The following is a 24,996-nucleotide window of genomic DNA, read 5'->3' as shown; positions in this document are numbered from 1 at the left end:
AATCAAAACTTTGCCTTCCCATGGGACATGAGAGGTCTGCTGCAGCCAGACTAGAGAAAACATTAAGTGAAGGGATGATTGTTACTTTGTAACATAGTGTCAGCAAAACAGGCATTAAAAATAAACTATTAGAAGAGAGAATTTCTTTCCTAAGTGAAAATTTATGTTGTGTCTTTTTGAAAGAAAAAAATAAAAAACCAACAAGCCTTCATTATGTGAATATTAAAGTTATATTCACTCTCTGAAACATCCTTTTCAGTTGCTAGATTGTTTTGTTAATCTCTTTTCAACTGAGATAAGTGAATGGAATAACACCAATTTTCAGGGTTTGGAAAGTCACCTCATCATTTCCTTGAGTCCCTTAAGCTTCGTTATTTTGTCTGTTTCCACTGTTGAGGTAAAAATTCAAATTCAGTAGAGCACAAGAAGCCTCTCTTAATCGAATTCAGATAATGTAGAGGAACATCTGGGACCTGTACAGAAAAACACTCAAGCTGTTTCAGTCCTTTTCTCTCCCTCTCCCAGGTAAATGAACACTGAATCCAGTTGGAACATCCAGATGTATTTACAAAAATTTAGAAAATTAGAAGAATGTTGTAATTACATTTAGCATTTTTCTAATTAGATTTTGCTGTGACCACATACGCAACTGTAACAAAGTCATGATGGCTTCATTTTTGAAAGTTGAAGTTAAGAAATGACAGAGTAATCGGAGTAGATTTCATAATCATTGCTAGGTGTCTGGTGGCTGCACCAGAGAATTGGTTCATGCCGCTCTTTCAAAGCATAATCTTTCATGTCAGTGTTGGGTTGGATTTTGTGGAACGGTTCGAATTTACCGTGTCATGCATTTTGTTCTGCAACCTCAGTCTTTCAGTACAGTCCAAGTTCCTGGAAGTCCTCAGTAAGTGTGTAGTGCTAAAGATAAGTGATCCTAAGTTAATTGCATGGGTTTAACGTACCCGAGTAGTGTGTGCAGTGGGCAGCTGTTGCGTGCCTGACGGCGTCTGCTCATGGGCAGCTGCAGAGTGGGAAAAAAGGATTGGACTTAGCTCACTTTGAAGCCCTGTCTGAAAGGACTCGCTCAAAATGCCCACAGAAATGCCATCTAAAAGTCATTGCAGTCTGATGGAAACAACACAGTCTAACAAATAAAGATCAGAAATTTTCAGGAGAGTGGAACTGCCCTTTCTATGGTGAGACCACCCTGTTCTGTAAATATTTCGTTTTGATAGTGTTGTATAGCGGCTCCATAGCACCATTCCTAAAGGTACCTCAACAATAGACATCTTGGGGCTGGCTTATGTTGCGCTTTGTTCATTACACTTTGAGAATTAAGTTTTCCTCAGAGCTTTTGAGGCTTTGGCAGTTAACGATAGGGAAACTAGCACTGAAACGTTGGCGTGGATGAGTGACCTGAGAGACCAATATTATCCAGCTTTATCTGTCTTTGATCCTTTAAAACTAATGTGCAGAAAGTCTAATTAGAAGAGGACAGCTGAACAATTAATTAATAGGGGAGTAAGTGCTACATTTTTCTCCTTGGCAGTATGGCATCTTCATGCAGCGCGAAGTAATTTATGCTGTGATCATGTGGCAGTAGCATGTGAACAGTTGGACTTGGTGAAAGTCTCGGTCCATCGGACACACATGCATGCCCATCTGGCTCTCGGTTTTCACACTGGCCAAGACAAGCAAATACCGATTCTGTTGGAGTAGACAACTCCAGTTTTAGTAACGCCTAATATGTCCTCTACTCCGTCTTGAGGTTTAACCCTGAATTCTCTCAGGGGCTGAGGGAGACTGTCATGGATCAGTATAAGTAAGAAAACGGTTGCCTGAGGAAGGTGGCCCAGTCAATGTAGAGTTTTCTGCATTATTCAGAGTTGCACTCCAGAATTAATTGTAGTAATGTAGTAAGAAGGAGCTGGTAAGACACTGTCCGGTAGAGGATCACAGGTAGCATCACTCAGCAGTTCAATCGCAGCATAGCAGGGCTGTTGATATTCAGACAGCCTTACCATGGCACTCTTGTACACAGCCCGTGCAGGTATTTACTGTTTGACTAACATTTTGGTAACTCAGTTACAAAGATTGCAGCCTTATAGCGGAGAAAATAAGCAGCTGGACAACTTTGTGTATTTGTGGAGAGGAAGATTATTTTGGCTAGAGGTAAATACAGGTCTTCATAAAGCACTCAAATTCCAGAACAACTTTATAGGGCTCACCTTGCCACAGTGCTAATAAAGGAGAAAATGGAGTGAATTTGGTACATGTGAAAGCTTGACAGATGGACAGCCTTAGAGAATTGGAGGCTTTTTTATTCTCAAAGCCTTTACTGCAGAGGGATCTGAAATGGCATCTCCTGTATGAAAACCCGCCAGCATGCCACAGCCCTGATCTAAAGGGACCACTTCTATCGGAGGAAGCGAGTGTAATTCAGCCTGCAGACACGCTCGCTTCTTGGCCCCTTACGGAGACTGCCAACAAGGGTTCCAATTAGTGCCAGCTGCAGACTGTGACAATTTTAAAGATTGACTTTCACACCATGCCAGACCTTTAAAAGAAAGAAGAACATCTCTATAAAATGCAATTTGCTTTGACAGTAATTTTCTGTATGCTATTATTGAAGTTATTTATGTTCAAATCAGAGTATCTTTTCTCTCAGCTGTGTTTCTGCTGCTGTTTGACCCTGCAGTGCAGTAATAATCCCATGCTTACATCTTTTATACTTTATGTGGCAGTGGTCATTTCAAGCATCCATTACTTGCAGTTTTTTAGGCCTCAGACATTCCAACAGGAATCCTGTAAAATTTGCAGATTCTTGAGCAGATTGCTTCTGCCACTGCAAGTCCTCACTTGTTTAATGGCAGACTTAAAATTTAAGGACCTTGTGAAGCAGCAGGGCTATTCAAATGAAACTGCGGGTTCAGGAGTTCACAAGTTGAAGTTGCTAAGGTGTCAAGAGTATTTCACTGTCTTGACAGTGAGGCTAAGGGCAGGTAGTACCATTAGGAGTAGTGGAAGAAGCAGCCACCTGCTTTCCAAACATCAGTGTGATCCTTCTGCCTTCTGCTACCAGGGATTCCGATGTGCCCTCCCTCTCTCCAAAAATAAGACCTGAACACCATGGTCTTTGTGTTCTGTGCTCTGTCACCCCAGGGAAAAACAGCATCCAACCTGATGTTCCTGTTCATCTCTTAGGTTGTTCCTTGTGTCCACCCCCAAAGCAAGACCTTGGCCTCATGTCTCATCTCCTCTACCCACAGACCATACAACCTTACTCCTCCTCCCCAAACTGGGAACCCACACCTCACCTTTGTGGTAGGGTACCTTATTTCATGAGTCTCTTACTACCTTTCTTGCCTGCTGTGCTCCTGCAACTGTCTTCTGAGATGGAGTTGGGGAAGTAATGCCATGCGTGGCATACCCTGCTTTGCCTGCATAGCATGATGGCAGGATAGACCACATCTAGCGCTGTACAGGATCTTCAGAGAGACTTCCCAGAGGTTAGTGCAGCCAGCTGAACAGGCAGAGACTGAAATCCCACTGCCACCCTTCAAGCAGTTCTTGTGCCATGTATGGACAGCCTCTTGAGAAAGTAAATTTTTCCAGACAATTGTCTGGAAAATATCCTCCTCCTGGGCTTGGAGAGGTCAGATTCTTCACCTGTTGCTAAAGCAACGTTCATCTATGGGTAGATGTAATCAAGAGGCCGGAAGCGACCTGCCCACAGTAGCACGGCTTCCAGCCTAGTTTAATCTATTGTACTTCTCATTTAGAAGCTACTGAGTCATGGCAATGTTGCCTGTAGTTTGTGTGCTGCGCTGTTGCCTTTGGAAACGGAGGGGGAAGATCCACACACACCATGGCTCTTGCTGGAGGAGTTCTCCAGTGCAGAGGAGCTGGACTGCGTGGGCTTTTAGCTTGTGTGTTCATGTTTACACAGCGCTGTTTCTCCTGTGACAAAAATAGCCTTGGGGAAAGGCATAATCTTCTTAAAGCCTCTCTCCCCCTGTCCCTCTGCATTGTTTCATGGGTGTCAATTAATACCGGGTTTGTTCACCAGCTTATCAAAGTTCCACTATCCACTCAGGCAGGTTGGCAGCATTGCAGGACCTGGAGGCGCACTGGGGAGGGGGCTGCTTGATAACAGCAAAGGATGAGTCAACACTGGGTTAAGATGAGTCTACTCTGTCCCACTGAGGTCCCTCCAGAAGATTTCACTGGCCCTGGAAAGAAATCTAAGCAGATCTCTGGGCAGTCTGTTCTTTTCCACAGAAACTGCTGCTCATGATAAAAGTCTGGCGAAGTGAAATCTGAAGCTTCCCTAGGTGAAGAAAACTACTGTAGTACAGGTTTTATGTAAAAATGTATATACAGCTCAAATAAAAATGATCCTTTTGAAATAATTCAAAATGTACTACAACAGAATGACTTTGCAAACTCTTTGTTCATTGTTACTGCCTTAATCTTCATGATAATGAAAGACATTCAAATGCTGAATGATTTTTCTCTAGCCTAGATGCTAGAATTTGAAGATGAGTTCCACTTAGCTTTGAATAGGGCATTTGAGGTAACTTGTTATATTTTGTAGTTAGTTTTTGACCCACTGATTTTCGTTTCCTTACTTCAAAAATGTAGTGTGAAGCATCCTGCAAATCATGGCATCACACTCCATAATTGTGAAATTCAGACCTTTCTCATCAATAGCGAGACCCAAAGTGAAACAGAGGATCCTGAAGTAGCAGAGAACAAAGCATTTCAAAACAAGAGTTTCAGAATTTGATGTTTGGTGTGAATGAAGCAGAGACAAGTTATGGTTAAGAGAAAGATTTTTCTTAATTGCATTCCCTGTAAAAGAAATTATTTATTATATGTCAATTCCTAATTTGTTCATCTTCACTGGGAGAGAAACCTAGTACTCCTCTAGTATGTAAAATTGCTAAAAGCTTTTAAATTAGCATAAACAATATTTTTCCATTCTCAGTTCTTACGAGTGAGTACAGGTAACATACCTCTTTTGTCTTTATTCGTATGCTATATTTGCTGTAGGACACACATGAAGAACAGAGCCACTTACCCCATAGGTCTCAGATACTGGGAGTCCCCCCCATCTCCCCCGTCTGCCCCTGCATCCCTTCCCCTCTCTTCCAGCGAGAAGGAAGCAGAAGAGAGACAGTAATTTCCAGCCACAAGTTCACAGACAAAGTCAATGGCTGGCATCCTAGCTGAATGTTAACGCCTCATGTAGCCCGAGATGCGTGATACTTAGTAATACAACTTTAACCTTTATAATGCGCTGTAATTTGATTCTTGAACCATCTATATTCTCTCCTTGTTATAGTCTAAATAGCTGTAAGGAGCAGGGAGAACGGACAAATATAATCACCACGTGGGGCACTGGCAAGGACAAAGAGATGAATCACTGAAATTCCCATTGCGGTTTTCAGATTTTAGCTGTGTTCTCATCGCTTGATTCTAATGTCAGGAAATGAGAGAAACATGATGATATTTTATTGTGATGTTGGTGTTAGCTGCTCAGGTGGCAGAGCTCCCAAAAAGTCCGCAGCTGTTGTCCAAGCTTGGAGTTGCAGATGTTTGGTCTTGAGTGACTCTAAAAGACTGTAGATTTAAAGGAGAAATAATTAGGTTGTGGTTAGGTGAGTATGAAAGTTAATAAAATATCTGTAATATAAAATCTTTTTTTTCTTTACTTTAGTCACATTCTTAAAGGAGGAAAGACATTTCAGGGGAAAAGTAAGGCTACACTTGTTTCTTTTAGCCTTTGCCACTCTCTTTCAGAAGTTGTCTGAAAGAAGTAGCTCACGCTCAAGTGTGATGATTTACCTAGTTTATGTAATCTAATCTAAACTGTTTATATGTTCTACTGTCACACACGGACATACACATGTACACATAAATTAAGCCATAAAACTTACAGATCACAGTACACCATCAGTGATTCCATTGTTTTTCCATTACCGTTATATATACAATACATAGTACAACTGACAGTCTCCAGTGCTGGGCGAGGGTTATCATTTAGATACATAGGATTTGCTAACAGTATTGGAAGTAGAAAGTGATGTGCTGCAGTATGGAGTTTTGAGTTGAGAAGGTTTTAAAAACGAGCGGTGAAGTCGTGACCAAGTACTGCAGATCAAAAAGCTGCTGATTAAATATTTATTTCTCTGGTAACTGTGCTGTGTTTTGTATGTAGCGTGTGTTTTATAGAAAGTGTTTTCTTTGATGATGAGGGGACTGTACATGGTACTTGACACCTTCTTTGTGTATGTGTAAAGCTCCAAATGGCCTTATTATAGCCTCAAATGTTGAATGAATGGTCCAAGGTCTAGCATCCTTCTAATGTGGTTATCCTGTAAGAAAGTCTTGTCCCCAAAATAACTCTTAGCACTGTGACCTTTTGGTTTAAAAAAGCTCTTGTTTTATAAAGCTCTTGTTAGCCTAGGATAAATCTCACCTACACTGGCACTTGAACAAGTTTAATAAAAGAATAATGAAGTGCTTAAAAACATTTTCAGGAAAAGCTGATTTTCTTTTTTAAAGGCCGCCTTCTAAGGTAGCTGGACTGCAGGAGGCAGGGGTTGTTGTAATCTTATGTTTCATGAGAAACATAAATTAGTGGGTTGAAATTAATTGAAGAGGTCAGTTGGGCATGGAGTAGTTATCCCAGGGCTGCAGTTTATCCCATAGCTAACAACTCTGCGGGCTTTTCTGTCTACGGAAAAGAATGCCTACGGAATGCCTAATAAAGCAGTGACGAATTGGATAGATGTGGATAGCATAGATGTGACTTTGAGATTCTTGAAATAAATTACACTTCTTATCATGCATTTTCAGATTTCCAAAAATGTGGTACGTAGAACAGAAAAAAAGTAGAAGGAATCCTGTTGTTAGCTAAAACAGAATAGCGGTTGCTTTTTTTTTAAACTATAAGCTATGAACTCTTCAAGAATAACAATGGAGAATAATAAAGAATAATTGTGGAGATTTCCAAAACTATAGCTTGCAGACCTTAAAAACGAACTGTAAATTTTCAGAAATATGAACACTGTAAATAAAGGCTGTTTTGTGATTGAATAAATAATTTCTGGAGTTTAACTTTGGAACACATTTTATTGAAATGAAAAATAATTGTGGGAAATTCCTTAAAGTAGTTATAATTATTTCTAAAGGGGATAAATTTATGCTGGTTTCTGCCAGACTATTTAATTTTCACCACATGTAGCTCCTCATTAATTTTTTTTTTACTTTCTAACTTAATTTTATTTCTGTTGTTCCAAGCACAGACAAATGACTAAAGCCTTTGATCCGTCCTTTTGAAAAGTCTACCTATACTCTTTTAGTGTAGTGATACAAATATTTAGTAAGAGGAGTAAAAATTGAAGCTTAACAAATTTTTCTTTAGTTAGGGGATATTTGGTCAGACCTTGCCCCTTGTGTGACTGATGGCTTTGACAGAAGTAGAATTTGTTATTCCAGTTGGCCTTCAGACATGTGTTGGCTTCATCAAGTATAGCTTGACTTTCCAGACCAATTTTCTGACTGGGCCTTTGGTCTCTCCTCTATTTTCTTTGCTTTTTGGCTGTTTGAGTTGCATATCTGTGGTGTGAATATGCATATAAGATGACACTGTATAAGATCAATACAGTGTGATTTATTTTAGTTAGTTCTGCTGAACAGGTCAGACATGCCAAATCAGTTGCACTTCAGTTAGCCAGGCAATAAATCACATAAATAAACAGTGAATTGTGTTTGAAAGTAGTAAAACCAACAGAAAATCAACTCCATCTCAACAAAATGGCAACTGACCTTTTCTTAGCTAATATTGTCCTCAGCAGCCATCTGACCAATAATGTAATACAGGAGATATTGACTCTGATGGGCTTCTCTTCCTTCTTCTTCTTACTTTTCCCCAGTTGTCTAACACCACCAACCTCCCACCAATAGTCAAAGCGTACATTTGCCATTTGTCTAGACCACTTGATCACATCAAGATTCCTAATACTTTCTTCTCTTTATAGTGTACATTAGTTGGGTTTTTTAGAGCTGTTTATATGTTTCCCATTTACGAGTTTCATCCTAAAGAAAAGCTGTTTAATTTTAAAGAAATTTTTGCTGCTCTTTAGCAGTCTTGTAAAAACGTAAAAACTCTAATGGGGATGTTCACCAAATATTAATCTTTTTCCACCCATTTAAAAAGGTGAGCTAGAGAAGAAATGGACGCTAAATTTTGTCCTCATTTTTGTTTTGAAAGCACTGCTCTCTTCAGATAAATTTGTCATTAAGTGTACAGGAGCTAGATGGTATAAAATGCATTTGTAAAGTAGGTGAAATAAATTCATAGTCTATAGATGCTGAACTGATAGGATTAATCAAATATTCTTCCATTATTGCTGGAGAAAATCATTATTGCAGCACACGGGTGTCTGAGATGAAGCAAATATTTCATAGTATAAACTGTAAAGTTAAGTCAATTTAATTTGTTAGATTGGAAAAGAATATTTTTAATATCCATTGTTATTTTGGCATATTATTCATCTCTGTAATTCTCTGCTATGTGATTGTAATAAACATTTTGCCATATTACTGCAGTTTTCTCCATTAAAAAGAAAAGCTGGTTATCTGTAATGAATAAAAGTATGAATCTTTACTTGATCTTACTGTTTTTTTCTTTTTATAGAAGCTGCAAAGAATCAATCCTCCTTACTGTTGTTCAACCTTACCCCGTAAGTATTGTCAGTGTTTTCTGAATTAGTTTCCTAGCAACATAGCAGCTTTTTTTTTTTCTGCCTATATTCTGTGTGTGTCTCTACCTTATCTGTGCAATAAAAAGAAATAAGTGAGATAAAGGCTGTGTCTCTTAAAGGTGATGTTTAAGGCTGCGTTACTGCATCCCGCGCTCAAAGACCACATTAACAAGTTAAATAATAACAGTATCTTTAAACTCATACCAGGAAGATAGGTAGAGCAGGACACTGAGTTCTGCTTCAATTTCTGATTTGTTGCAGCTCCTGGGTTTTTCTTAATGCTGCCTCGATCCCACAGAGTTACGCTGCCATATCAAACCAGCTGGACCTTATGCAAGGGAGGGCTCTGTCTGCATCTCCACCGCAGGGCGTGTGGAGGTGAGGGCAGAGATGAGACAGACAGACGACTGCGTGAGGTTGGCTTGAAGGGACAGGGAGAAACTGCAGCCCACCTCAGAGCTTAGCAACTTGTGGGAGCGGGACCATGACCTGTCTGGACAAACCCATCCTTGAAGAGGGACAGATGCAAATGGAGAGAAGCCAAGCCAGGGGAGGAAGCACATCTCTCTCTCTCTCCCCATGCATCCACGCACAGCCATGTGCACCTTGCAGGCTGCTGAGGGGCCTCAGCCGTGCAGCAGGGGTGATTTGAGATTCAACAGGTCTATTCACCTCCCTGTTGGCCAGCCTGATACACAACAGTTTTGATTAACAAGGGGTAATTGCATCCTTTTCACCCAGGAATAAGAGATGGGATGGATTTGACACAAAGATGTGAACATAAGGTTTGTCCGATGAAGCTGCCAAAATCAGGATGCATCAATGGCATGAACTTAGTTGGGAGAACTTCAACTGCAGGACTGTTGCACCCTGCAGATCTCCTCTGGTTTGTGCACTCTTTATTGTACCTCCCTACCTGTCCAGACCAGGGTCTTGTGGATCCATAGCATCTTTCCCTTATCACTTTCAAGCCCAAGTTTTCCTGCAGTGGAAACAAAGGTGTGTGTAGGGAAGGGGAGCAGTTGGGATACTGCCAGTGTGCGCAGCCCAGTTTGAGCTCTGAAGCAGTGCAGGGTCCCTCAGTTTATGCAAACCCTGGGCTGTGAAGTCTCCTGGGGACTCCTGAGTCACCCTGAACATCTGGCCCATGCTGGCCCTCATACTGCCACAACGTTGCTGTCAGTAGTGCCAGAGCCTGTTAGGTGACATCCCTCTCAGCTCTGCCATCCTGGGTGTTCTGCACTCTGGCTGTGTACCTGTCTTGGTCTTCTGTGCAGGGGGGTCCTCTGGCAAATATATTTTGTCTTACAGTTTGGAAACAAAATTCATGTCTTCAAAAATTATGATGCACATGTTTTCCCCTTTTCTTTAATTTTGCCTCCTCCATTTTTCCTTTACTATTTTGCCAATAAAACTGGAAAGATGAAGTAGAAACCAGACAAAGGAAAAGTAAGAGCTTTTAAATAAAGACTGAACTTCTTCCCCATTCTTGGCAGAAATACATCTTTACAAACATTTCATCAATCTCTCTTCTTGATGGTGAACCTTTTTCTTTCTATCATTGCATGAAAAATATCTGCCAAGATGGATTACAAGAGTGCTGTTTCTTAATTGTTTTTATTTGCACTATTTAGAGTGTGTTTTGTTTTCATGCTTTCAAGTAACCATCCTTTATGATTGCAGGTGAAAGTAGACGTAATCTAGATTTATAGTACTCTGTAGTTCACTTAGTACTTTCTGAAAGCTTTTGCAGATCATTTTTGCTTAAGTGCATTCAGTTTTGTTTAATGCTTAAACTCATTAAAATTTCATTTTAATTATGACCAAACCAAAGAATTAGGCTATCTTTTTCTTTCTATCAATCTACAAATCTCTGCTAGCTTCATATCACCACTGCTCATAAGGAGGTCACTGAACAGCTAAAGCAGTTGAAGCAGTTCAAAGTTCTGATTTCTGGAAGTATAGCATTTGATTATCATTTCTGGCCATTTTATTCTGTAAATGGACTATCATTCTGATTGTTGCCTTATTAAGTTTTAAGCATTACTCAAATGAAATAACTTGCCTGTTTTGATATCTGTTCAGATTTTATGTGTAGAGATCATTTGATAGGTTGCTTTCATGATTAATCTCTTAAGCTCCTTGGATGTAGTCCAGGCCCAACTGAGATCTATGGCGATTTTGCTGTGCATAAGTTTTGCAATGGGAAAAGGATAAGATCTTTCTCTGTTTTGAAAGAGATACTTCTTGTTATAACACAGTTATACATCTGAGACACAATGTTTGCAGAAAAAGTATGATAAATAACACTTATTTATGGATCGTAATGATCGTGGCAACAATCTTAAACAAATCTCACAGTATTTTTCATGCTGCTTTGCCTTCTGGAGTAGTGTGTCAGCAGCAACTACTATATCTAGACTTGTGGTTGTAAAGAAGGATGTAAAAAAGAAACAGGTGTGTCGCAAAGACTTCAAAATCTAAAGTGAAAAAGACTACCAAGGTATGGTTTTAGAAATCATTTGGAAGTCAGATGTGAACATTTTGAACAAGATGATTTTTGACTGCTTGAAGTTGTGAGGTTGATGTAGAAGTGACGCCTTTTTGTCTTTGAATATGCACATTTTTTTACAGTCATCCTGAGGTCCTTTTCCATTGCGTAACTTCCACATCAGCTTTTTGTTATGGTCAGTTCCGTACATGGCTTTAATTCTACACAGGAGGGGATCATGGTGCGGTTAATGACAAACTTGCCAACACTGCATTGACTCCTGGAAGTGTGGGCTGGTCCATGGCCACTGTCCAGCCACTCTTTGCTGTGTGAAGCAGCCTCCTCTCATGTCAGCACTGTGCTGCACGGCCTTTCTTCTTCCGTGTGCGGTGCAAATCCCAGTGAGCACTGCTGCTCCTGACCTTTCTTCCTGGAGACCTCCTCGTAGGCTATATGGATTTTTCTGGAACGTAGTTGTACGAAATCCATGATTTTTTCAGCAGTGATGACTGTGAGAAAATTGAGCTTGAACTTCCATGTTAATTGTTTCAGCAAAGTGGAAAAGACCCCCTACACCCTTTCACCCTGTCCATCATTTTCTTCATGTAGTTCTCCTCCCTCCCACCCCCTCGCCCCAGTTTCCATTAGGTCTCTTTTCTGTCTTCATTACCCCTTTCTCCCATCTCAGGTGCATTATCATTCATCTAGTTCTGAATTTGTTAATTTTAGCCTGGATTTGTATGGGGTGAAGGTTTCTTTCATTCCCAAAGGTCCTCATCCTCGCAGAGTCGTAAGGTGAAAGTGTTGCGGCATAGCTGTCTTTTTTTTGTACTTTCCTGTACTCTATTAAGAGCAGTCACCTGTGTATGAGAGGTAATCATGAATGTAAAGGAGTAATCCATGAATGTAAACAGCTGAACTTCGGGGAGGCAGAAACCCAAAAGGCCAATGGAGGGGATTTTATGGAGGATCTCCACATTTAATAAACACTGAGATAGATGGCCCAGGACCATCTAGTCACGAGATGAGCTGCAATGTCTGCATGTTCCACAAAGTCTGAAGCTGACCTGTGGTTTCACTCATTTCACTCATGGTTCTTGGGACAATCACAGTAGACTAGGCTGTCGTTTACTGTAGGTGGAATGAATTGGATTTTCTCAATGCCTGCATTAAAGTAAGATTTGGCTATTCCCTGCCTTACAGGTACATGTTATACATGTATGGGACTAATGATCAGACTGTGATTACCATCTAAAAATAATAAAATGTAAATAATGCAAATAGTAAAATATAATTGTCTACGATAGATCACCAACTTTTAAGAGAGAACCCAAATCTGACCACTGTTTCAGCAATTAAATTTGTGGCAAGAATTTAACGGAGAAATGCTCCTGATGATGATCTGTCAGCTCCCTGTGGTTACAACAAATTACTGCATGGTAAAACTTCTCCACATTATTGCTTCCATGTCCCTACCTGCTCTTCTACAATGCTCTTGTGAGCCAGTGTAGTTGTTTCAGCCTTGCTCACAGCAATGAATGGCAGTGCCTTTGGGCATTCTGTACTGTTCCACTTAATAGATTTAATTCTTCCTCTTATTCACATTTTATTTGCTTGTTAAATTTTGTCTCATATAATTGCTTTCAGGGATGGACCAAAAAGTCAACGTGTTTTTGCAGTCATGCAATTTTTCTTTATTTCCTGACAAACATAATATTTCATATTATTAATATTAATATTAATATTAATATTAATATTTCATATTAAACTAATGACTAATTTTAAGTAACAAACTTAAAATTGATTGCCCTATACAATTTGTCACTATTTAAAATTTTGGTATTTCTGTCAGATTTTGACAGTCATTGTCACAAAGCAGGTTTTCTTTTCACTTTGTGACTGTCCCATACTGCTGCCTTGTTTCATTTCTTTATGGTAGCTCAGTACTATGCTATCCTCTTCTAAATGCTAAATCCTAAATCCGAGTAAAGCTTTTGTAGTTGCCGCACTTCTACTGGCAAGAGCAATCAAAGGGGCTTTTGCAGCAAATAAACACCACTTCACTTGGAATCTCCCCCAAATTGCAGTTTACCCGCAAAAGTGGACAAAGTACTAGACATTCTTATTTTCATCGAAAAACAGTTTCTGTCAAAATGAAGGATATTGTTTCTAAGAGCTATCTGAAAATGACCTGCTATAATGCCACTGACAAAAATAGGATCTAATTTTGAAAAGTCCAGAAAATGAGAAAAATAACATTTTCCAGAAAGCCTTCTCTTGTTATAGCAACCTTTCATGTTTTGACCTCGCTGATGGGATGCCCATTGATTGCAGTCCCTAGTGAGTAGCATTAAAAGGAGGGTCTTGGTCTTCACTATCGTTTACTCCAAGCAAATCTCTGTGCAGTGCTTCATTTCTCGTTAGCATTTTCTTCAGGTAGTGTTAAAATGATCAGCTAAATTTTTCTGAATTCTGCATAAACAAGTAAAAAATTATTTAAAGTAGTGATAAGTTTGAGCTGTTAACAGGAAACAATCCTTAGGTCACACAGTGTGAAGTTTGTGGGGTTTTGAAGTATTTTGACTCCTTGTTAAAATGTGTCCCCTCATTTTGCAAAAGTCACTCTAATTAAGCTGTTTTTATATGTGACAATGCAAATACTTTACTTGCGGTGATAAATGTTCTGCATTAGTGTAAACACCTCCTGCTTAAGGTCATTAACTGAGGATAATGGCTTCCATTTGGCTAAAAGACCGACTATCAGAAACAAATGAACCTGGCGCTCTGAGAATCATTAATTGATAGCATTCTTCGCCTACAAACCTGAAGACATTAAAATAGAATAGAGCAGCACATCATCTTGCTGGTGCTTTGTTAGACAAGCAAGTTTCAACAATCAAACCCAACTGTTTTCCTAGGTATACGCAGCACTCTTTTGAAACAGTTCCATTCTCAAAGAGAAAATGTCAAGTGCCAAGTTGATGCAGAGGTAGAAACAATGAGATTGTGCAATTAAATGCAAAAGCTGTGCTGTTAGTCAAACCTTGAACCAGCAGAGAACGTTCCCCCAAATACCTGGCGCAGCTGTTCTAGTTTATCTTACGCCTCTGGTTTATAGTTTGAAGCTTTTTAGAAAGCAGTCTGCTTCCAGGCTCACCCAGAGCGTCTGGCAAGGGGCCAGAGTCCTGACCACATTGCCACAGCAGAAGCGGGAAGGGAAGGAAGCCCCATGTTTTATAGCAGACCATGATGTGCTCCCCTGGCTGTGCAATATGTACCTTAAAACCCACGCCCCAGAGGGGTTCTTGGGAACTCACGTATGTTCAGATCTTTCAGTCGTGTTGGACTCCTCTATCACATTTTTGCAATAACAATTTAAGTGTTTATGCCCCTCGCAAGTGACTTTTGAGGTTGTGGAGAGGAAAAGAGAGGTTGTAGAGAGGTTGTAGAGAGCGAGAGAGCCACATAGCGGTTTGCCAGATTTGCTGTATGGATATAACCTTGCTAGAATCCGGAAGAAAATTTGGCAGTCTGCCTGTAAAGAGAGGCCAGACTGGTGACTCATCTGCAAACAACTGTAAAAAGCCTCTTCCAGCAAGAAGAGTAAGTGAAAGCCACTCTTTTCCCCTTGCCCTTACAAGGGAGAGCCAGTAGGCACTCCTATAGCTGTGCTGCCCTGTGGCAGCGGGAATCAACAGGTTGCAGTCCATTACTTGGTTGCCATATAGACTATCCCCCTTATACACTGCAGAAAGGGTCTACGTGGAGAGGAGGGAAATTAGAAAAGGCACGTGTAGAATTACTATATTAACCATGGTGTTATTGTATATTGTGTCTTTCTAGGAATTCGTCTCTAAAGTGCAATATGTAAGCATGCTTCTTCAGCGTTTCCATGTTGTCCCTTCTTGCTGAAGAAGCGTTTTGGGTCCCTCACCCTAAGCCATTAACATTGGGGGAGGGTTAACTTTTTTTCTTTATTTCTTTCTGGTGGTTGTTTCAAATCTTCTGGGGGAGCTTCTACATTTTCCAGCACTGGCTTTGGAAGCTGAGCTTGGTTTGGTCATGAGGTTCAATTTTCTGTCATTTACTGTTACTGATTAAAGAGTTGTATGGTCATAGCTGCTAGAGAAGAGGTAAGAAAGAATGAACTGTAAAAGTGAAGAAGCATTCATTTTTATTTCTTGGTTCTATTTTGTGCTCCAGGAATTACCAGGTGGCTCTGATATTTCCTGGGAGAATGCAGCATCTTTCATTCCTTGTTCGCTGGTTGATACTGAGCCTATGGTAATAGTTACCACGTTTTTGATGTGATAATAGTTCAGTGGCATACAGAAATGAGCTGAAGACTTCTTCATGCCAGTTTCTAGAAACAAGGCTTCTGTATCACAAAAAATAAACCCAAAACCAAACCACTTTTTAAGCAGTTTCAGCAGAGATCAGGGCGAATAATAGAGCATGTAGATTTGGACTACTGCATCCTTCCTGCAAATTGTTAGTCGAGTCAAGATTTGAGTGATGGTGACAAGACTTTCTCTGTTTACAAGGACTGCTGTCATGCCACATTGATAATAGGAAGTTATTCCAGGATCATCATTGCTGATGCCTGCACTAATTTCTCACAGGCAAAGCAACATGAGTTAGTCTTTTCAGTATCCAAAATCAATAAGACCTCTTGTCAGGAGTTAGGATAAGATTCTTAATTCAGATTTTACTGAAACTAATGGACCAAAACGTGGCCCAAAGGAGCCCAGTGATTTTCAGCCAAAGCCAGGATTTCTCCCATTGCCCATCACCATGGTTATGGAATAAGGCAGTGCCAGAAGCTGTGTGTTTGTAACTGACCTGAGAATAAAACTGCCTTGCTTCTGCTGCTTAAAATGGAAATCCTGTTGACTATGAATATTTAATTTGTTGCTAAAAATGGGTTCTTAGTCAAGCTCCTCAAATGGAGAGAGAATTTTTTTTCAAGGGCTCAACACTTGATCACAGGTGAATCCATTTAATAATGTAGTAGGTAAAAGTCAGTTAGGTCCCAGAAGAAAAATAGGAATGTTTCTGGACTTCTAATCCATGAAGTCCCAAAAAGTGTCTGTTCTTTTGTAGCCAAGCCTTTTGCGGGGCTTCAGGGAAACCTGCTAGCCTGCAGGTGCCCTTTGGTGGCTTTAATCTGTGTTTTGAAGTGGGCTAATACAGTGAGACACCACTTGGAGAGCTCTGACACTTTTTCTTGCAAAACTTGTGCGTATATCCGTATTTAGTGGATTAGAGATTATGGAAAATTTTTTCCGTTCAGTGTTTGAAGGAGGGGTCACTGTCTGGTCACTGGTCGGTGTCCGTTCATGAAAACAAGTTTGGTTGACAGCAGTTGTTGTGGAAGCACTACAAGGAATTTGTATGTATGCCGAGAACCCTTCTCATCGCTCCAGTCTGACAGTGGGATAACTTTCACTATGTGCAGTATGCATCAGTGATTCTTTATGAGTATGTGCATATATATTATCTCGGGAGGCATTATGGTTCGACTGTATCTCTGTATATCTGTGACTGGTTTGCAAAGTGTTGCTGTATACATGGAGTTCCCGGTGTGTGAGAAACAGGGGAAATAACTGAAAAAGGAAATATAGGTTTTAACTTGAAATTATGTGATATATCTTGTCGTCATTTTTCCTTCCAGTCTCCTAAATCAGCTTTTATTAGTGCTGCAAAAAAGGCAAGATTGAAGTCCAATCCTGTCAAAGTGCGCTTCTCAGAAGAAGTAATTATCAATGGCCAGGTGTCGGTGAGTATTCAACTATTTAACCTCAGGAAGGACTGAGCGTTTCATCCAAAGGTATGCCTCAAGGCTGGAAAGTGAGGGAATTATATGGTAGGAACAACAGTGGCAGGCTTGCGAGGGGAAGGGTTTTTCTGTTTCTGAAGTTTTCAAAAGACCTGGTTATAAAGTCCGTTGGACCCATAATATTGTGAAAAATTTGTCCCTTCTTAAAATAAGATTAAAATGCTAGTGAATGCATTTTGTGGTGATAGCACATATATGTTTTTACAGTCTTGATAATGCTTGCTTAGGTTTTTTTCAGAGCAATTTTGTAACAGGAAAACTCATAAACTCAAGAGAAGTAGCACATCAGGAAAACAGATTAACGTTACTTTACAGACATCTTTAAAATTTGTTTTTTCTACTTGAACTTGTTGTTTCCGGCCCTCAGGCAAAGTCAGCCTCCCTTTGAGAGGCACTGAACTCCTCCTTAAATGTGAACTCCTGGCTCATTTTCATAATTTGCCAGAACATCGTTCCACACTGATGTCTTTATCCAACTGTCTTCCAAACATAAATTGATACTGTATTTTGTCAAAAGCAATTTTTGCCTTTTTTTTTTAAGAAAAAGTGCCTTGTTTCCTTTCCTTTTTCCTGTTTATTTTACTATGCTTGTTACAAATCATCAAAGTTAAGTAGCAATATTATATGTTATGCTTCTTAAATGATGACAGATATTAGCATTTAATATCTAGCTATAAAGGGAATGTAAAACATCTTGATTGTAATTCTTACTAATGAATCTGCAGTTCCTGTTTTGTAGATTGAAGACGCTGTATAGCTCCCTATATTCAGAGAAATAATAATCTATTTTTCTGTTTTATTGAAAATATTTCAACTTTAGAGGTAACATTTATTGTCAGAGAGACAGCATTTAGGGAAAGAAAATACCCCAAGCCAGACATAAAATGTATGCGAACAGTTATTTTTTTCCAGGAAAGAGACCTATAGAGTGCAGCTGTAATGAGCATTGCTAATTCTGCTTCCAGTTTGAGCCAACACATTCCTTTTCAGATGTTACCTTTCCATCTGAATGATGTCCTTCTTTATAGAACAACATTTAGATTTCCCTTGTTACATGTTATAATCTGATTCACTAATTTGCTTGGCAGGAAACAGTTAAGGACAATTCACTTCTTTTCATGCCAAATGTTCTGAAGGTGTATCTTGAAAATGGACAAACCAAATCTTTCCGCTTTGACTGCAGCACTTCAATAAAGGTAGGCTAGATATACCTTGGTATGCAATGCCAAGAATGCCAGTTAACTCTTTTCAAGACCTTCAGTAATTATAATTTCCTTGGAATGCTTTAAGAATAAAATTACTAGTGTGTTCAGTTGGGGCTGGACTCATAGTTCAGAAATAATGAGGTTTCGGTCCATTTTTCTGCAGCTAAAAGCGTATTGTATTGTCAATGAAGAAAAAGTAGAAGTGGTCATTTTAATGTGCCTGGCATGCAATTAAAATTACGTGGTCCTATCATTTTGATATGCTGCCAAATACCAGCATGATTTGTCAGCAAAAGTCAGGAGCTAAGAAGATTAAGATGTTGGTTGCTGATTGAATATCATCTAGCTCGTCATCCAGTGAGTTTGGGATGGGATATTGTAGGGTTATGCTGGTGATAAATGCTCGTCTCAGTGTAATGCCTTCTATGCTTTCCGTAACACATTTCACATAGAAAATAAAGAGGTGAAGCCCTGGCACACAACTGAGGCGGCTGGGGAGTGTCTGTGACACTGTTCCACGTAGGTTCTGAAACCAGAGGTGGCATCGGTGTCGTGTCTGTGAGTGCCGTGGAGCAGCGTAGTAAGCAGCACGACTAGCACTGTTGGGCATGCTGCTAGTCTCTCCAGCATTTTAGTTTGGGTGAGCTAATTGAAACACAGATTGGTTACCAGATCTAGTTTACAGCACGGTAGCACACATGCTTGGGACGCTGGGACAAGAGAGATGCATGGGTGGGAATGATCAGTGAAGGCTGTGGATGCGATTTTCAGCTGCGCTGCCAGCTTTTGCCGGCTTTAAGGGATTGTAAAGCTATGCATATTTGAAGAAAGACACTTTTCTGCTCACTGTGATTCAGCAGTATGTTCAATCAGTTAGAGGAGCAAGAAGAGTGACTTGCTAAGGTAAACAGTAGGAAATCTGCTCCAGTCTGAAGGCAAAACAGATATTGAAGTTACATTTAAAAATGGGCTGCAGTATCCATTTGTAGTTCATATATATACCTTAGACATAAATTGAGTGCAGGTAATGGATGTAAGCCTCTGCTCTACAGCCATGGGATACTGAATTCCTTCAGTCCATTTGAGAATTTGCTTGAGTGAAGAATTAGGAGACACGCTTCTGTAGATACTGAGGTCTCCATGCTCTCACAGGGAGCCAGAGATACTGCCTGTATACAGTGTGATCAAGTAAATGATCTTCTCAGACAGGTGGTTGAACTGAAGGAAGAGGTAGAAAGGTTAAGAAGTATTAGAGACGGTGAAAATGAAATAGATTGGTGGAGCCATACCCTGAGGCAAAGGCAGCAGGAAGAGGCTCTATCAGAAGTGGATGATCCCCTTCCCTCCTGTCACCAGGCAGAAGGAGAGGACTCAAGGGATAAGGGGGAGTGGAGTCAGATCCCTCCTTGGAGAGGCAAGCGAAACCCCTCACAGCCCCCCTCACCATCCCAATTGCCCTTCCAGAATAGGTATGGGGCTTTGGAAATTGAGGACCAGGCGACTGAGGATGGAGAGGATGATCCATCCAGTGAGATGCCCAGTGCTGGGCACTCACCCCCATGCCTCAGGACTTCCTCAACCAAGAAAGAAAGGAAGACAATTGTAGTAGGTGACTCCCTTCTGAGGGGAACAGAGGGCCCTATTTGTAGACCGGACCCATCCCACAGGGAAGTCAGCTGCCTCCCTGGGGCCAGAATTAAGGACATACAGAGAAAACTCCCTTCCCTGGTTAAGACATCAGATTACTACCCACTACTGATATTTCAGGTAGGTGGTGATGAGGTAGGTACCAGAAGTCTAAGGGCAATGAAGAACGACTTTAGGGCCCTGGGACGGCTGGTTAAGGGATCGGGAGCACAAATAGTGTTCTCCTCTATCCCACCATTTGCAGGGGTTGACGAGGGGATAAATAGGAGGAGTCAGGGTGGGGTGGCTGACACCCCAGAGGGCCGTGCTGCCATCCAGCATGACCTGGACAGGCTGGAGAGCTGGGCAGAGAAGAACCTGATGAGGTTCAACAAAAGCAAGTGCAAGGTCCTGCACCTGGGGAGGAAGAATGCTAAGCACCAGTATAGGTTAGGGGCGGACCTGCTGGGAAGGAGTTCTGAGGAGAAGGATCTGGGGGTCCTAGTAGACAGTAAATTATCCATGAGCCAGCAATGTGCCCTTGTTGCCAAAAAGGCCAATGGAATCCTGGGCTGCATAGGGAAGAGTGTGGCCAGTAGGTCGAGGGAGGTCATTCTCCCCCTCTACTCTGCACTGGTGAGGCCACAACTGGAATACTGTGTCCAGTTTTGGGCTCCCCAGTTCAAGAGGGACAGGGAACTGCTGGAGCGAGTCCAGCAAAAGGCAACTAAGATGATTAAGGGATTGGAGCATCTCCCTTATGAGGAAAGGCTGAGAGAGCTGGGACTCTTTAGCCTGCAGAAGAGAAGGCTGAGGGGAGACCTTATTATGGCGTACAAGTATCTAAAGGGTGGGTTGAAGGAGGATGGAGCCAGGCTCTTTTCAATGGTTCCCAGTGACAGGATGAGGGGTAATGGGTACAAGTTAGAACATAGGAAATTCCGTTCAAATACATGGACAAACTTCTTTACGATGAGGGTGACAGAGCAGTGGCACAGGCTGCCCAGGGAGGTTGTGGAGTCCCCTTCTCTGGAGATTTTCAAGACCCGCCTGGATGCAGTCCTGAGTAATGTGCTCTGGGCAATCCTGCTTTAGCAGGGGAATTGGACTAGATGATTTCTAGAGGTCCCTTCCAACTCTGAACTCCGTGATTCTGTGATTCCATAACCTTCTAAGGCCCACAACCCCACTTTCCAGTGTTTTCTTTTATGAGTATAGAAACAACTAACCTGTTCCAGGATATTTTGCCTCTGAAGACCAGTCTTTGGCCATCACATCCCATTACATTAGTTTTCAGTAGTTCTCTCATGAGTATGTCATGTACTGTAAGACCACATATCTAATCCGAAGCCCATGTGGGCTCAGCAACCTAGCTGTATTGATGTTGTAAGCCTGTTTTGACCTTAGTCATTCTGACTCTTTGTAGGAATAACTTTCTTTGCATCTAACTCAGGCAATTATATATTCCTTAGCCTGCACAGCTATATATTACATATTCTTGCATGTATGCTTTTGTATATTCCTCATTGTGGATGGGTGAGTGTGGATTGCTGCTGCTTTTCTTAAACTGAGGTGAAGTAGATGTGCCCCAGTTGAGTCAAGGCAAACGCAGGTTCCCCCCTGCCCTCCCTAGTCCAGTAATTCACCGCTTAACAACAAGAGCGCAACCAGTGCCTTACCTGCAGTCCTTGCTTTCCTTATTGCTGGCAGGCAGCACCTGGCCTGACTCTTAAGTTATCGGATGAAAGGATAGGCTAGCAAAAAGTTTGGTTCAGTAATTCAACGCCTACGTGCCTTAGCATCACATTTGAAAAGGCCTAAGATGGGTAGCGGAAAACAGTGCCATCACTACCCCCTCTTAAAATCTTACATTTAATATTATGTCTCTTCATGTTACTGTTATACTCCTTGTCTTTGAGCATAGTTTAGAAGTATAAATAAAGGTAGATTTAATGTATAATCAATAGATTCCCCATTAGTGAGAACAGTATGATATTAACCTCCATTATTTAGAGTGGTTGCTTGCAATCGGTTAATACTGTTTTATATTCTTTACATTGTGTAGAGTCGTCTCCATCCTCCTACATACATTTTTCATCCTTCCACAAATTTGGTCTTGATTTTCCATAAACACACTGTAATTGATCAATTAATCTTCCTAAATTATGTTAAAACACTTGGATTACAATTCGTCATGATCTCCTTAGTGAGTCCTATCCATCTGGATACTTATGTATATCTAACAATCTTTTGGATGGATAGAAATGTTTTAATCTTTTCACCAACATAATGTGAAACTATTTTTAAATGATGGGTTATTATATATTTCTTTTTCCTTCTATATTCACTAAAGCAAAAGATACCGTGACAGGTGATATTAATACTCTGCGTATATTTACAAAGCGTTACATGAAATTGAAGTAGGGATTGACTGAATGGTTTTGCGAGGAGGTTTGTTTAGCTGTTATTTTAGAAGCAATTGTTCTCAAATTAATTACCCTTAGACATAATCCAATGTGAAAAAAAACTAATTAAAAGTGTCTACAAGTGGGGTTTATACCATAAATTAAGATGGTCCCTAAATTTAGAGCTATTGTTCTGCACAGGTATCATCATCGTTGACTTTTCTGTCCGCATTTAAAACTCAAGAATGTCCATTAAAAACAAGTATCAAGAAGTTGACTTAAAAAAAAAATCCTTGCCATAAGAACAAATAAAGGCCATTCATTTAATTTTTTTGTTGAACATATAAGTTTGGTTTTTACTGCTTGGTGGCCTTGCCCCAACAGTAAGTGAAGAGTGGCAAGAACATCTCTCCTTTGCTGATCAAGAGGTTTTATTTCCAGGGAGTCAGAGAGATATGATTTAAGGGCCATAGAAGTATAATTTGCATGTTAAACTGCACAGAAAGTTGTCCATTCACAGCAATTCCATGTATGTATTTTTCACATGCATGTCTGATAACATCTCAGAGGTGTTTGAATGTAAAGGTGCTGTTTTCTCACTGGGTGAATATGTGTGATGTCCAGTATACTCGTGCAGAAGAGGCACAAAACATGACCGGTTAACATCTGGGCTTCCACCTTGTGCTGGGTACATGCAGGGTGCGTGGCAGTGAAGAACTGGGTCCCAAGCACTTCATGAATTTAAGCACATTTTATAAATCCTTTGTTAATTAGGATGTCATCTTAACACTCCAAGAAAAGCTTTCCATCAAGTGTATTGAACACTTTTCCCTGATGCTGGAGCAGAGAGTTGAAGGATCTGGAACAAAACTCCTTTTGCTACATGAACAGGAGACTTTAACTCAGGTTTGTGTAATGATATGTGAAAACAGGTATTAATGGGACTGGTTAATCAGTAAATCATCCATCTTTTATCAGTAAATTATCCATCTTTTTAATTACTCAAGTGAGTTAACTGCAAGATTTATAGTTCAATACAGTCTATCAAATAGCAGTATCTAGATGTGGTTGAAGAATCTAGTTCTCACAGAAAACAATTATTTTTCTATTATATAGGCATCATATTTCTTTGCTTCATTGGGCCATTAAAAAGTATTAAAAAGTTCATTAAAGATCAGACTGAAAGCTAGATAATATTTATCAAAGCTTTTTTCATATTGTATGTGGCCCAGCTAATAAATGTTCTCAACAGCCGGGAAATTGATGGTAACAATTCTGAGAACCACAGTCTGCTGAAATTCCTTTAAAAACCTTATTTTGATCTTTGGTTCTTATCTGATTATACAGATCTGTATCTGGGTGACAGGAAATAATACTCTTTCTGATGAAGCCAAGTTTGGCTTGTTTATGCAGTGATACATTATGTCACTTCAGTGATGATGAATTGTGACCTAGAAAATGCTGGTGTGACTTTCTTCCTTAGATCAGGGAGGTGTGACTAAAGGTAAAGTTGCTTCACAGTTCCCAGCAGAGGACCCTGATTTTAGCCTGAAATTTTCCATGATATTTCTGTGTTTCAGGATAACATTGTTTTTTTTTTTTTAAATCTTACCTAAATCTGAAAAAAAAAAAAAAAGAGAAATGGATTCTTAGATGAGATGGGGTAAAATATTTAATTTAAATGCCAGAATTCCCTTGATCATATAAATAGAGTCTGTGTAATGGTATGAAGGGCCTTAGTTTACCAGCTAAGAGTCTTTCTGGCATTTTCTAACCTTTAAGCAGTTGACTTTGCCATGTTAACATTCTTTTCTTGTGGGTGTAAGCCACCTAATGAATGCACAATATCCAGAAGTACTCAATACTGGCTCTCCTTGCCCAGCTGTCTCTCATTGAAGTAATTGGTAAAATTCCCATTGAAATCAGAAGGATCAGAATAAACCAACACAGTGAGCTTTCGAAAATCCCATCCAGAGCTTTTATTTATACATACAGAGTATGCCTAGATACTTAGGAATGAAGTCAGAGACAATGTGAGATAAACATACGTTTTGAAAATTGTTAGGGCAAGACGGGGACTTCACTGGAAATTTTTAAAAGTATAGTTTTATTAATTAAAGATGTTGATTACAAAGTACGCCAACTCTCTAACTGCATTAGCCTAATTAAATAAACTACATGAACTACATTAATTCTGCGGGTTTCTTCTTTGAAGTTCCTGTAAAATCAGCAATACTTCAATTTGCCATTATAACGTTGCTGCTGACCATGTCTTACAATGGTGTTATTGGATTGTTACCCTTTCACCCAATTATTCATTAGCTATGTGGTGGTCCCCTATGAATATACCCAGATTACGGTGTTACATGCTTAACAAAGTTTTGCTGACCAACAAGCAAAGCGGTCTTTTTCATTTTTAATGCATTGGGAGAGATTTGGCTCGGTTGGAAGTCTAGGGGTAGGTCTCTTAATCCAGAACAACCCAGGAAAATTCAAAAGACCCAATTTCTTGCAAATCATCTAGTGGATTAAAACAAGCAAGAGAAAGTGAGAATAATGGCTGCTAAGCTGTACTTCACCTGTGTTCTCAGTCAGTCTGAGACAGAAAATGCGACCTCTCCCCAAAAACCTTCTAGCCCTTCTCATTTATGAGTAT

General features: G+C 40.2%; 1 protein-coding gene across 2 annotated transcripts in view; it reads left to right on the top strand.

Annotated features, from left to right (window-relative positions):
• The window catches only part of FRMPD4 (FERM and PDZ domain containing 4), a gene marked incomplete at both ends in the record, with an annotated part of 306,467 nt that overhangs the window by 266,459 nt on the left and 15,012 nt on the right, over positions 1 to 24,996 (top strand). Inside the window, 4 exons of one of the 2 annotated variants that reach the window (XM_082486931.1) lie at positions 8,708 to 8,753; positions 16,940 to 17,044; positions 18,193 to 18,300; positions 23,115 to 23,246. In XM_082486931.1, coding sequence (XP_082343057.1) covers positions 8,708 to 8,753; positions 16,940 to 17,044; positions 18,193 to 18,300; positions 23,115 to 23,246 — 391 coding nt within the window. Of the gene's footprint in view, positions 1 to 8,707; positions 8,760 to 16,939; positions 17,045 to 18,192; positions 18,301 to 23,114; positions 23,247 to 24,996 lie in introns of both variants that reach the window. The other variant, XM_082486930.1, reaches the window with a different exon arrangement.

This window comes from Vanellus vanellus (genome assembly GCF_965231255.1).
Source record: "Vanellus vanellus genome assembly, chromosome: 1".
Taxonomy (NCBI): Eukaryota; Metazoa; Chordata; class Aves; order Charadriiformes; family Charadriidae; genus Vanellus; species Vanellus vanellus.
Note: the sequence above shows the minus strand (reverse complement) of the source record. Positions and strands in the feature narration are given on the sequence as shown.